This window comes from Elephantulus edwardii, unplaced genomic scaffold, assembly GCF_000299155.1.
Source record: "Elephantulus edwardii isolate Elephantulus edwardi_28Jun2011 unplaced genomic scaffold, EleEdw1.0 scaffold00196, whole genome shotgun sequence".
Classification (NCBI taxonomy): Eukaryota; Metazoa; Chordata; class Mammalia; order Macroscelidea; family Macroscelididae; genus Elephantulus; species Elephantulus edwardii.
The window spans coordinates 2,974,943-2,989,985 of NW_006399946.1; the positions used below are offsets into that span (position 1 = coordinate 2,974,943).

The 15,043-nt window shown below is 38.6% G+C and overlaps 1 protein-coding gene across 1 annotated transcript in view; it reads right to left on the minus strand.

The window, feature by feature from the left end:
* Positions 1 to 15,043, minus strand: part of PIEZO2 (piezo-type mechanosensitive ion channel component 2) — a 731,335-nt gene that overhangs the window by 278,642 nt on the left and 437,650 nt on the right. Inside the window, exons 9-11 of the mRNA XM_006897012.1 lie at positions 12,679 to 12,717; positions 11,413 to 11,551; positions 5,346 to 5,497 (exon numbers count right to left, since the gene is read on the minus strand). Coding sequence (XP_006897074.1) covers positions 5,346 to 5,497; positions 11,413 to 11,551; positions 12,679 to 12,717 — 330 coding nt within the window. The remainder of the gene's footprint in view (positions 1 to 5,345; positions 5,498 to 11,412; positions 11,552 to 12,678; positions 12,718 to 15,043) is intronic.

The window sequence follows — 15,043 nt, forward strand, 5'->3', positions numbered from 1 at the left end:
ACACCCACTCTGATTACCCCAGTCACGGAATCAATCCACCTCATAGAGGGTCTTCCTCTCCTGTGCTGTCCCTCCACACTCGCAAGCATGATGTCCCTCTCCAAGGACTGGTCCCTCCTTACAACATGTCCAAAGTGTGTCAGACGAAGCCTCAGAATCCTAGCCACCAAGGAGCAGTCTGGTTTAACCATCTCTAGGATGAATCTGTTTGTTTTCTTAGCAGTCCATGGTGCATTCAATACTCTTCTCCAGCACCACAGTAAAAAAGCATCAATTCTCCTATCATCCCTTGTCATTGTCCAGTTCTCTGGCCCATAACAACTAATTGCAAAAACCATGGCCTGAATCAGGCACACCTTAATCTCCAGAGTGATACCATTGTTCTTTAGTACTTTGGGGTGGTTCTTAACAGCAGACTTTCCCATGGCAATACGTCTTCTAATTTCCTGGCTGCTGGTGCCAAGAGTGTTGACTGTGGAGCCAAGCAAACTAAAGCTGTGAACAATCTCAGTCTCTTCACCATCCATCCCAATGCTGCCAATTGGTCCAGTGGTGAGAATCTTTGTCTTCTTGGTATTGAGCCTTAATGCATATTGAAGGCTGCATTTTTGACCTTCTGCAGCAAGCACTTCAGGTTGTCTTCAGTTTCAGCAAGCAGGGTTGTGTCATCTGCATAACTCAGATTGTTGATGGATCTTCTACCAATCCTGATGCCACACTTTTCCTCACAGAGCCCAGCCTCCTGGATAATCTGTTCTGCATATAGGTTGAAAAGGTATGGGGATAGTACACATCCCTGGCATACATCCTTCCCAATTTTGAACAATGCAGTGTTTCCTTGCTCTGTTCTGATGACTGCCTCCTGGTCCAAGTATACGTTTCACATTATTATTTTATTTACTTTGTTAGTTTATTACTATGAAAAGCATGTGTTTCCCCCACCCCTCTTTTTTTCTCATTACTACCTTTACTGGATTAAAGTGTTGAAAGCACATAAATTGTTATAAAATGATCCTTAAGTATGGCTTTTGTTTCATCCCAAAGCTTGCTGTGCTTTCATCTTCATTTACATCTAGCAGCTTTGTTTTTACTATCATATTTAATTTTTCTACTACCTACTAGGGAGTTCTGGTGGCCTAGGTGCTGTGCGGCCAGCCTAAAGGCAGGTGGTTTGTATCCACCAGCTGCTCCAGGGGAGAAAGATAAACAGTCTCTTTCAGAGCAATTTACAGCTTCTGAAAACTTGCTGGATGATAAGTTACAGGTAGGTTCCTTCAAAAAAAAACAACACTGTCCAGTTTTCAAGCCATGTGTTATTATTGTTGTTGTGTGTACCATTAAATGGGGACTGATTCATAGTTGACTTTCCAGTAGGTTTTCAAAGCTGTAAATTGCACAGGAGGAAACCATCATCTTTCTCCCTCTAATCAGCTGGTGGATTTGAACCATGAGCCTTTGGGTTGTCAGTACAACTCCTTACCACTAAGATACCAGTGCTCTCTAAGACAGGTGCTACTGTTATTAATTTCTACTTTTACACTGTTATGATGTGACATGATAGATTGTATTATTTTGATGTTTTTAAATTTATTGAGGCTTTTTTTTGTCTACTACCATGATTTAGTCTAGAGAATGATCCATATGTAATACAAAGAACATGTATTGTTCTTTTGTTATGAAAAATGGTATTCTACTTTTATTTAATTGATGGTTGTAAGCTGTCCAGTTTGGTTATTTATTCTGTTTTGTCATATCTAAACATGTGGGATGAGAATGCTACTCTGCATACTAATTTGGAACCCCATAGTGGCCTGGCTTAGGTTGGTTTAATAAAAGATGGGAGTATGTCTGCAGTCATTTGTTTGCTGTTCATGTAGAGCAGTTGAGGGTGTCTTGGTCTGGTGCTGGATGTTGTCTATTGTTGATAAGGTGACACAAGAGTGAGTGGATGTCCTCACCTAGTTATTGGCGCTGTAGATGTGAGTATGCTGGGTGGCATGGACGCAGTTGATGTCTGTAGGACACAAAAAAAGTAAGAAAAAGGGGGGGCAAAAAAAAAAAGAAAATATGAATAAGAAAGAGAGAAAACAGTATCCACTATAAAGATGAAAAGAAGAATTTAAAAATAAAACAAGGATGGAGCAAAGAAAAGGAAAAAAGAGAGAGAGAAATGAAAACCAAAAACTAGGGAAAGGGAAAGGGGAAAAGAGAACAGTAAAAAATAAGAAAAAGAAGAAAGCAAGGGAACAAAATAAAATAATGCAAAAAGAAAAGAAAAAGAGAAAATTGCAGAGCTCCTGGAAGGAGCTTCTATTGATCTGGAGTTGCCTGAGGACAGACTGTCTGATTTCAGATTCCTGTGTACTTAGTTGAAGGGATTTGGATTTGGGACAGAGTGCTTGGTCCTAGAAGTCCTTTTGGCATAGAGACAAAGTGCAGGTAGTTACAGGATAGTCCTTTGGAAGGAGTTTCTGCTAGCCTAGATGGTAGGTAACTGGAGACAAGGTAGGCACCTGGTTTTCCTGGAAGGAATTCTCACCAATCCAAAAGCTGGTTCAGGATGCCTGGTCTCTGGAAAAATTCTTTTTGGCTCAATATGTGATTGGGAACAGGGCACTAAGTCTGGCCTAATGAATTAGGAAATCCATGCTTTCAAATACTTGGCCTCAGGAAAAACAGGGTCACGTGGTGATGAGAAGATGAGGATGTCACCAAAGACTAAATGATTAGAAATCTGGTTACAAAGATGTGGGGCAATGAGGGGAACACTGATCCTTTCCGGTTAACATCCTCTGGTGTGGGTGCTAGGGCAAGACTGAATAATAATAGTCAGTAAGCAGGTTATTTCCTTCACCAGAATACTCTGCCAAAATTCAGTACAGTCATCCTGTCCCAGCCAGCGGATAATTCTTTACTCCATTTCAATATGTGCTGTTTTCACTCTTTTCCTTCTAGTCAGTATCTGACTCACTTCTTTAATTCTGTTTTTAAGGATTGGGTTTCTGAGTTATTATTTGTATCGATTCCCTTTGGTTTCTTAGGTCTTTTGTTGTTGATACTAAGAATAGTTTATTTACCTCTCTTGCCATTTTACCAGAGTCCAAACATTATTTTCCTTATTTTTTAAAAAAATGCCCAAGTTTCATGTATCTTTTAACTGTGAAAATAGAGAAGTATAATTTACATTATGTTATCTATTATGTCTGGTTTTAAGCAGAAGTGGCATCCACTTCCTAAACAACATGCCTCTGGAAAGTCTATGAACTTTGATAAGTGTCAATAGTTGCAGAGAGGCTTCAGGCCTTTTGTTCACAGGGTCGCTTTGAGTCGTACTTGACTCAAAGACAATCAACAACAACAACAACAACAATGATAATTTGGTACATTTGTAGTTAATATTTTTTACACAGTAATACTCATGCATAAGACATTCCTTAGGTTCTCTTTTTCTATATGTAACATAAAGTGTCTCCAGACAGGAACTTCCAGGGGAAGCAAGCACTTCTAAAAGATTGATACTGTTCAAAAAGCCACATTTCTAATAAAAGATACTGTCTATTATCTTGTTTTTACAATATACTCCCCCCTATTAAGTAAGAAATTATGTACTTCCTCCCCCAAAGTTTTATACTCTTTACATGGAAGACCAAACATTTCTGGTCTAGAGAAAAAGAAAACAATCCAAGTATTGAGTATATAATAAAACAATAAATTTCATTTGTAAGTTCAATGTTTTAAAAATGAAAGATTTCATGTAGTTTGTTGTTATGTGATGCTGTGTCAGAACACATTCATAATTGACCTTCCAATAAGTTTTCAGAGGTTGAAAATCACATAGAATTTGCTCACATTTCTGGTAAAGAGCAACTGATAGACTCAAACTGCCTGCCTTTGGATTTGTACCACAATCACCTACCAGTCACTCCCAGCCAAAAGAGGAAAGAATTAATTTTACATAAAGAACTCAGTTTGCATTCTCAACAAGAACTATTTAATTCACAAGATCTTTCTTTTCTTCAACCTTTTATAAATTTCAGCAGTGTTATTTATTAGAAATTTATATAAAGTTACAAATGGATTCATTTGGAGTATAAGCTCCCTATCTTTAGAAACTATTTAGCATTTTCTCTCCTCTCCTCCCCAAAGTTACAAAAAGGAGCCCAGGTTTTGCAGTGGTTAAGTTGCATGGTGCCAATCCCTATAGTTGGTGCCGATCACCTACTCCACAGAAGAAACATGTGGCTATCTGTTCCCATAATGATTTACAGCTTGGGTAACCCCACAGAGCAGTTCTATTTTGTGCTTATAGAATTTCTATGTGTCTTAATGTGGTGGTGGTGTTGAGATTTTTCAACTTCTTTCTTTGTGGAGTTTTGGGTTTTTTTCTTTATTTGTGGTCATACAGAATATTTCATAAAGGTGTCCATGGGATCTTATCACTGACCATGTTTGGGAGAATATGGTTTGTTAGGTTTTTCAAAAAGCAAACAGATTTTAGAATAAAAAAAATTACTTTCAGACATGAGAAAAGATATACTGTCATCTACCTTCTCTGCATAGATGGAAAACTACTTTTATAGGCATAATGTCAGAGATATTAAAATATAGATTAATTAAAATATGTTGTTGTTACTGTTGTTGTGTACCATAGAGTTGGAAGTGGCTCATAGCTGACCCTCTGGCAGGTTTTCAGAGGCACTTAATTGCAAGGGAGGAGATTTCCCATCCTTTTCCCGCAAAGAAACTACCTTCGGGTTTGCAGTGCAGCTTCTTGCCACTCGGCCACCAAAACTCCCTAAATTCAAATACAGACTTAAATACTGAGATTCAAATATAGATGCCTCTCTATTTGAAGAAAAACAAACATAAGCTAAGTGGTCACAATTTTTAAAAGTTCTTGGGCTTTCTGGTGGCCTGATGTTTATATGAGCAAAAATGTATTGAAGCTAGGATTTCATAAAGTCTCATCCACATATAAGCTAGAATGTTCATAACTCTACCTATATTAAAGAAGTAAAAGTAGTCTGTTAATCTTGGAGATCTTCACTATCTTCTTAAACAATTATTTAGTATACCTTCTCATGTTAACAAAATTTGAGAAAAATGTAAAAATATTTGACAGGAATTGAAGAGGACAAAGTTTTTATTCTATAGTATAAGATTCCCTTGAGAATTAGCATAACAGACTATTCTGCAGAGGTGTTGATATATTGATGCTGGCCAATATCCTATCAGAAGAGTGTGACATGTCTTTGAGGCAGCAGGGCTCAGGCACCATGCCCAGCACACTTTCCATTGCCACTTATACATACCATCATATACATACATACTGCTATCATACATACCATCATTGCAATAAGAGCACAGATATAGCTTTGCTTCATAATGAACTGGAATACAGAAACCATGGCATGAACTTTAACACTTTTTTTCCCCTCATGGTTCTTTTCCTTGTCAGAGTCTTCTTTCTGGTCGTTGTCTTCTTCATCTTTCTTTTCTAGATGAACAAATACTTTATGCAATTGATGCAAACATACGAATTTTGTATCTAAATCTCAAGTGCTGCAGCACATGTACAATTTTAGCACGAACTTTTACTTGAGACTTTAGAAATTGTTTCTATTTCATAAAACCAAAACATACTGCTGTTTATATGAGTTGATAGTGACGCTATAGAACAGAGTAGAACTGCCCCATGGTATTTCCAAAACGTAATGGAAGAACACTGCCACATCCCCCCCCCCAGAGGAGTGGTTGGTGGGTTCAAATTGCTCTTTGGTTAGTAGTTGACTGTGTCATCGTCTGGTCTGGGTTCCTCTGTTTAATAAAACATGCACACAGCATCAATAAGCAAATACAATGGTACCCAGACTCAGAAATTAAAATAGTCCCCCAATTTTCTCCTAGAATTCATGACTGTAGATAACCCCACTTCTTGAGTGTGACTGTTGTTATGTGCCATTGAGTCACCTGCAACTCATAGCGATCCTATCTATGTACGTTAGCTCTGAAACCTGCCCTATCCAGAGCCAATCCTAATCCCATTTCTCCAGTTACTAAGTCAATTTATCTCATCCTGGATCTTCCTCTCCTGTGCTGTCCCTCATCCTTCTGAGCATGCCGCCTCTCTCCAAGGAATGGTCCCTCCAGGCCAGGTACCCGAATATGTGAGATGGAGCCTCAAAATCCTTTCCTCCAGGGAGCAGCCTCCAGGGCAGACTTATTTGTTCTCCTGGCAGTCCACAGTATGTTCAACACTCTTCTCCAGCACCACAATTCTAAAGCATAAATCCTCTTTCTATCATTCTTAGTTACTGTACAGCTCTCTGATGCATAGCAAGTAATTGTGAAGACCATGGCCTGCATTAGGCACACCTTAGTCTCCAGACTGATGCCAAATACTATTTAGAACTCTAGAGAGGTCCCTGACAGCAGAATTTCCCAAAGAAATTAATCTTTTGCTTTTCTGACTGCTAGTGCCAAGAGTATTGATTTGGAAACAAGCAACCTGAAGTTATCAGCAACCTCAATTTCTTTTCTTTCCATCATGAAGCTCCTGATTTGTTTGTCCAGTGGTGAGAATCTCTGTTTTCTTAATCTTGAGCTTCATTCCATATTGAAAATTGCTGTCCTTGAGCTTCTGCAGCAAACACCTCCAGCTCCCTTCAGTTTCAGCAAGCAAGGTTGTTTCATCCGCATGACACAGGTTGTTGATGAGTCTCCAATCTTAATGACATATTCCTCCTTATAGAGTCCAGACTCCAGAATGATCTGTTCTGCATATAATTTTGTTTTAGTTTTTTACCTATATTTTCATTTCATAAAAATTTTATTTTATATTGGTATGCATACATTGTGTTTCACACTTTCCTTCATTCACATGTGTTATTCATAAAGTTTGAGAAGGCATGGAGATAAGATGCACTGCTGACACACCCCTTTTCTGATCCTGAACCACGTAGTGTTTCCCTTCTCTGCTCTGATACTGCTTCCTGGTTCAAGTATAGGTTTCATATGAGCACAATTAAGTGTTACTGGATTTCCATTCTTCTCAAGGTTAGCGACAATTTGTTGTTATCCACATAGTCAAATGTCTTTTTATAATCAATGAATCACAAATACAAATTCCTCTTCTACTCTCTGCTTTCAGCCAAGATTCATCTAATATTGGCTATAATGTCCCCAGTACTATGGACTCTTCAAACCCAGACTGCACACCTGGCAGTTCTCTGCTGATATACTTGTTCCAGTCATTTCTGGATAATCCTCAGTAAGATCTTGCTTGAGTATGATATTAGTGATATTGTTGTTGTTGTTTTTGTTGTTATGTGCTGCTGAGTCACTGCGACTCATAGACTCATACCCTATATACAAAAGCTCTGAACCCTGCTCTTTCCTGGGCTAACCTTATTGTTGATGACACACCTATCCCTATTACACCAGTCACTGAATCAATCAATCAATCAATCAATCAATCTCATTGAGGGTCTTCCTCTCTTGTTCTGTCCCTCCACTCTCCCGAGTATAATATCCCTCTCCAAGTATTGGTCCCTCCTTGCAACATGCAAATATGTCAGAGCTTCAGAATCCTTGTCTCCAAGGAGAAGCCTGGCTTCACCCTCTCCAGAACCAACCTTCTTTTAGCAGTCAATGGTGTATTCAATACTGTTCTCCAACACCACAGCTCAAAGGCATCAATTCTCCTTCTATCACCCCTAGTCATTGTCCAGTTTTCTGATGCATAACACATAATTGTTAAGACCATGGCCTGGATCAGGCACACCTTAGTCTCTAGACAGACATCATTGCTCTTCAGTACTTTGGTGATGTCCCTGATATCAGACTTTCTCAATGTAATTTGTCTTTTGATTTCCTGCCTACTGGTACCAAGAGTGTTGACTGTGGAGCCAAGCCAGCAGAAGCTGTTAACAGTCTCAATCTCTCCACTGTCTATCTTGAAGCTGCCCAGTAGTGAGAAGTTTTGTTTTTTTGAATGTTGAGCTTCAATCCATATTGCTACAGTCCTTGACCTTGTTCAGCAAGTGCTTCATGTCCTCCTCCATTTTGGCAAACACGGTTGTGCCATCTGCATAACACAAATTCTTGATGAGTCTTCCTTCAATACTGATGACACATTCCTCCTCATAAAGCCCAACCTCCCTCATGATCTGCTCCACACATAGATTGAAAAGGAATGGAGAAGGACACATTCTTGGTGTACGTTCTTCCCAATTTTGAAACATGCCGTGTTTTTCTTGCTCTGTTCTGACGACTGCCTCCTGGTCCAAGTATAGGTTTTGCATAAGCACAATCAAGTGTTATGGAATTCCCATTCTTCTCAGAGTTAGCCACAGTTTGTTGTGATCCACACAATCAAATGCCTTTGCATAGTCAATAAAACATAGAAAGACATTCGTCTGGCGCTTTCTCCTTTCAGCCAAGATCCATCTAACACTAGCTATAATATACCCAGTACCACAACCTCTTCTAAACTTAGACTTTACATCTGGAGGTTCTTGACTGATGTGCTGTTTATTATTCAATAATTTCCACACTTGTTGGGTCATCCTTTTTTTGGAATGGGAATAAATACAGTTTTCTTCCAGTCTGTTGGCCAGGCAGTTATCCTCCAGATTTCTTGGCACAATCTGGTAAGTGCATCCAGAGCAGCATCTGTTTGCTGAAATACGTCAATTGTTATTCCATTAATTCCTGTGACTAGCTTCTTACAAATAGAACCCTACATAAAGGAAATATTCCATTTCCAATATGAGGTTTATTAAAAGACTGTGGTTTTTGCTGTGGGCATCTGAGAAGATGCTCAGGTATAAATACCTGGCCAGATTTTGAAAAGAATGTGATCATGTTGGCAGCAAGTTCTCATTGGAGTCAGTCTTTAGGTGAGGTCATAGTCCCAGGAAAATTTTCTGTTGCAATGTCATGAGAGACCTCAAGCCCAGCTTTGCTGCATTCAGATGTCAGATCACAGAGACTGATAATAAATCTTGTAAACCTCTAGGTTTGTAAGTAATTGATTACTTGGTAGCTTATGATACAAAGATTATACAGAATATAACAAAAACTATAGCAACTTCTTGCTTCAATCTATTATTTCAGTATGTTTGAGGGTGTCAACAGTCAAAATTCTACACATTTCCTTTCACTTATCTCATGCAAAAAGATAAAGGTGTCTTAGTTTTGATCTAAATTCTCAAATACTGTTATTAAGTTGCCTACTGCTCATAGTGACCCTATGAACCTTGTCTCATTAAGCACCATCCTCAAGATCTCCGATATGCTTGAGTCCATTGTTACAGTCTTTTATCAGTTCATCTTGTTGGTGGTCTTCCCCTCTTTTTTTTTTTTTACCCAGCATGAGGTCTTTTTCTAAGGATTGGCCTTCCTAATAATGTGCTAAGTATATGTGAGAAGTTTCATCATACTTGCCTCTAAAGGGCACCCTGATTGCACTTCTTCAAGACAGATTTGTGTGTTCATTTGTCAGTCCATGGGATATTTAGTACTCTAACACCACAACTCAAAGGCATAGATTCTTCTTTTCTTTTTTTTTCTTGTTGTGTACCATCGAATAACACCTGGCTGGCAAAAAAGGCGATTGTCCCTCCTCCAGCAGAGTTTCTGGTGGATTTGAACACATGCCTTTGTGAATGCAGCACAGCTTCTTGCCACTAGGCCAACAGAGTTCCCTAGATTCTTCTTTAATCATCAACTACTATAATGTTGCCTATTGTTCTAATGGTGAGGATTTTTATTTTTTTTATCTTTCCATCTTGAAGTAGTCCATATTGAAGACTAGTTTTTGACCTTCTGCAAGCCATTGCTTCAAGTTCTCTTTACTTTCTGTAAGCAAGGTTGTATCATCTGTATAATTCAAGTTGGTTGATTAATCTTCCTTCATGGAGCATGCACAGAAACACTGCTCACATCAGAGGGCTGACCTAGTTTGAACAAATTAATCCCCTGGGAAAGGATTCACTCATCCTGTCTGAATAAGCAATGTATCTTAATCCAGAGGACTTTACAGTACATTCCATCTTGAAGAACTGGATACATGCAACTTAATTCTCAAGGTCTACTTCTTGGAATCCCTCATTTTCCTTTATGAATCTCCTGTACATCTAGATCTCTTTAAACTCTACAGGTCTTCTGTTCAGAGTCATGGTGTGGGTTTTTTCCTTCCTGCCACTCTGTGTGTCCCTTGGCAAAGCTCTTCATTCCTTGTTTTCTTTTAATAAATACTCTACTTATGTGTGTCGGGGGAGGGAAACCAACCAAAGAACAAACACATTCATGCACGTACACACACACACACACACACACACACACACACACACACCCGCTTCAAAAACCCCTAGTCTCACCCTTGGCCGTTTGTGCTAGTGGGAGGAAAGTTCCTTCCCCTTAGCAAGGCAGATGTTTAGCATTTCATCAGGTTATCACTTTGTAATCTGTGCTAATCTTGTGCTTGCCTCCAACACAATAAATGAAAGAAAAGAAGGCGAATGTGACTCCTTCTTATAAATTCTGTAGACATTAGTTAGTATAAATATTAAGACTAAAATGGCAAGTATAAAACTACAATTAATTAAAAAATACTACAATTAAGTGTTAAAACTTATGGCAAGACTAAAACACTTACAAAGACATTAAGGATTAAAAAAAATAAAATAGTTGACATGATCCAGCCATCGTCTTTGCAACTGCTTGCTACGCATCAGAGAGCTGGACAGTGACTAGAGATGATAGAAGGTGAATTGAAGTCTTTAGGCTGTGATGGTGGAGAAGAGTTTTGAATATACCATGGACTGACAGGAGAACAAACAGGTTCATCTTAGATAGGGTGAAGCTGGCCTGCTCCTTGGAAGCAAGGATTCTAAAACTTCGTCTGACATACTTTGGGCATGTTGCAAGGAGGGAACAGTCCTTGAACAGTGACATCATGCTTGGAAGGGTGGAGAGACGGAGAAGGAGAGGAAGACCATCGATGAGATGGATTGATACAGTGGCTGGGATAATGAGAGTAGGTGTGTTGGAGACCATAAAGTTGGCACAGGATAGAGCAGGTTTAAGGGCTGTTGTACATAAGGTTGCTATGAGTTGCAAGTGACTTGACAGCACATAACAACAACAACAATGCTCAAGGTATTTTTTTTTACCTTTTACTTTCAAAATTTGTTTGAATTTATTTTTATCTAAAAGGCTAGAACACAGTTTAGCAAGATGTTTCAGAAAAACATAGAATGCAAAGAATTTAAATTTTAGAGAATATCAGGTTCTACATATCCTTATACAAAAAAAAAGAAAGTGCAAAATTGAACAAATTTAAAAACAAATCATGAAGACATGGCTTGGGCATCTGCTGGACAGTGGTGGCTCAGTGCTTCCCTGTACCTGTGGCCTCAGCCGACGTCCCCCAGCGGTACTGTGGTGTGGAGTACACATCAGCCTTGGCTGGGCCATTCTCTCTCGGTAGCTGTGTGTGGATGGCCTGGTAGTCCACTGGCTTGCCATTCACGGTCACCAGCAGGCCCTGTTGGGAAGCAGAAGAACATACCTGTGACAGCAGCGTTATCATAGCTCAGATAACACTTCCTTCCCATACTCCACCCACAGTTCAATAAAACCACCCTAGCTGCAAGCAGGCCAGCTCTACCCACCATGTTGTAGAAGATGGATCATGCCCACTCCTTTCCACACCTGTGCCCATAGAGCAATGCTTGCAGTGTTATTCCATTTTTTTTTCACATTTCTATGGAAAATTGTGTGACTACAGTCTCTCCTCAGTGCCAAGTGCATACTCCTTTGACGGTGTACAGAGACCCTCATGGTCTGATTCTGGTGTCCTCAGGTATTGGCCCGTGTTGTGTGGAACTTCAACTTTTCCTGGCCCAATTCATCCCTTATCCCACTCATCAGCTCAACATGAGACCCACACAACTTTCTTTTCCTCCTCTAGAAGCCTCTGCTGTCAGCTTTATTACCTTAGTTAGTCCTTAGAATACAAAAGATGATAAAGTAGTGCCCTACTTTCTTCTTGTCTCTTTGTACAATTTAAAGATGTACATATTAATATAAACATACACAGGAATATGTACAGTATATATAGATGTATATATCTAGGAATTATTATGTCATTGTGTGTTGCCAAATCAGAATCGACTCATGGCTGAACCTCCAGAGGGTTTTCAGAGGTTGTAAATCACAAACAAGGAGACTGTCCTTCTTTCTTTCATAGGGAAACTGGTGGATTTAAACAGCCTGCTTTGAGGTTGGCATCACAACTCTTTACTCATCAGAGCTCTGGAAATAACTATAACACCTATAACTCTTAACTATAAAACTATAATTACTATAACTCTTAACTATACAACTCTATAAATATAAATACCATAGACTAACATGTAATATGCCTATCTACTGAGAAAAGTATTTTAAAATATCCAATAACATGGCTTTTAAAAAATTTAAATCCACTTTGTATTACTATTCCAGAACCAGTGTTTTAACAATAAGCTAAACAGAATTCATGCAAAGAAAGTTTCAAAACCTGATGAAAATTGTATAGATCTTTAAAATACAACTAAATAGTCAGTTCTACTTCTGTAACATGTGTATCTCTTACATAAAAATAAATTACAATTTTAAGAACATACTAACATCAGATGGCTTGTAGTCATCTTGGGTCATGGACAAAAGCTGCAAAGGCAATGTAGGACAGAATGTTAATATGTCAGCAGAAAGCATTATAACACTGAATTGTTTTTAAGTTTTACTCTATGCATATCAGGCTTTGAAATGAACTAGTGCTAGTATGTTAAAAACAGCCATGCAAAATATAAAGGGACAAATAATAAAATTGACTATAAAATGTTACTGTTTATCAGATCCATTTCCCAGTTTCTGATCTTGTTGTTCTTGTTAGAGGCCATCAAGTACGACTTGTAGTGACCCTATGAACAGTGGATCTGAACCCTGTCCTATCCTATCCTGAGTCATGTACACGCTTCTTGACACAGTAGAGACAAAAGCGGCTGTCACCGTGTCAGACATCCACCTGGTTGAAGGTCTTCCTCTCCTTTGCCTACTCTCCGCCCTTCCAAGCATGTCCTTCTCCAAGGAATTGGCCCTTCTAGCAACATGCCTGAAGTGTTGAACATACGGTGGACAGCCAGGAGAACAAATAAGTCTGCCCTGGAGGCTGCTCCATGGAGCACCCGGCTGCACCCTTTCCAAGTTGTATTTGTTTGGGCTTTCAGCAGTCCATAGTATGTTCAGTGCTCTTCTCCAACAACACAAGTCAAAGGTATCAATTCTTCTTCTGTCATTCACATTCATTGTCTAGCTCTCCAGTGACTGGAATAATCATGGCCTGAATTAAATGCACTTTAGTTCTCAAACTGACATGATTCAAAAATTTGGAGAGCTCCTTAACTGCAGACTTTCCCAGCGCGATGTATCTCCTTATTTCCTGACTGCTGGTACCAAAAGTGTTAATTATGGATCCAACTAAGATGAAGTTGTTGACAGTTTCAGTCTCTTCCCCATCCATCATGATGTTGTCTATCTGTACAATCTTTTTGGTCTTAAGTTGTGAAAGTAATAGCAAACAAGACTCCAAATGCCACATGACCTCAAGACTGTTTTCAGAATGGCTTTATTTTATTTCCATCTGTCAACACGCAACGGTTTTCTCAGTTTTTTATTTTAAAATTCAGATATAAACTAGAATAAGTGATTTAAGGAACAAATAAGAACTTCCAGCCAATATTGCTCTACTTATCATTCTGACACACCTGACATTATTTTGAAGCATGTTTAGGACTTCATACCACTTTAGCTATAAATATTTTAGTGCATACAGTGGTGAAATTTTTGAGTATTTAATTTTTAAAATTGCAGTTCAAGCAAAAGTTTGAAAAACAAATTGACTTTCTAGTTAACCATTCATATTTCTTTTAGTTTAGAACATTAATTAATTAAAATACCCATATTGTAACCACACTCTTTCTCTGTCACACTTCTCCGTGTCTTCCCTTTCTTTAGTGGTATTGTACCAACCATATCCTTCTTATTTATTGCTTTTCTCTTCACCGACTTCAATATGTGTCCATTATCTATTTCTACTGTGTATGGGTTGCAGGCAACTCAATGGCATATAACAACAACAACAACAACAACAACAACAACAACACTTATCTATTTAAGAGGACCTCTGACAGCTTAGTGTTAAGAATTCACCAGCTGTTCTGTGCAGAAAGGTGGGTACTGTCTCTCTGTGTGATTTATTGTAGCTGAAAATCTACTAGAGGGTCAGCTATGAGTTGTTTCTGACTTGAGAGTACATAGCATGACAACATTATCTATTATTTATAGAATCAACTGCTTTTTTACTCCTACAACCTCATGAAACATCTGTAGAAATTTGAAAATATTTATCTTTTAAGAAATTAAAGATTCATAATAAACTTATTTACAACGAAGTTGAGATTTTTTCCATTTTTTAAATAATTTTAATAAACATTTACAGAGAATTTGGATTTACATTCATTCATTGCTCACTTCTCTACCCACCCAGCCCTCTCCCCCTGCCCCCAGTACGCTCCTCTCTTTCAAAAGTGAGACTCCCTCCCTGGTACACAATCCATCCACACCCCTCCCACCGTCCCAAGTACATTCCACTATGCAACTTTAATTGTGAACTCTTGTGATAACCATAATACTTTATCATACATCATTTTTAAATTATTCAATCCCTCACCTATTTCAGTGCAGTATACACAATTTATCCAGATTTTCTCAGTCTTACCCCCACCCTGATATCATTCCCATTTTACAGCAGTGGCATCATGCAATATTTGTCCTTTTGCGACTGAGATATTTCACTCAGCATAATGTCCTCCAAGCTCACCCATTTTGAATAATATTGAATGAGTTCCTTGATTTTCAATGCAGCATAGTATTCCATTGTGTGAATATACCACAGCTTCTCTATCCATTTGTTTGTTGATGGGCACCTGGGTTG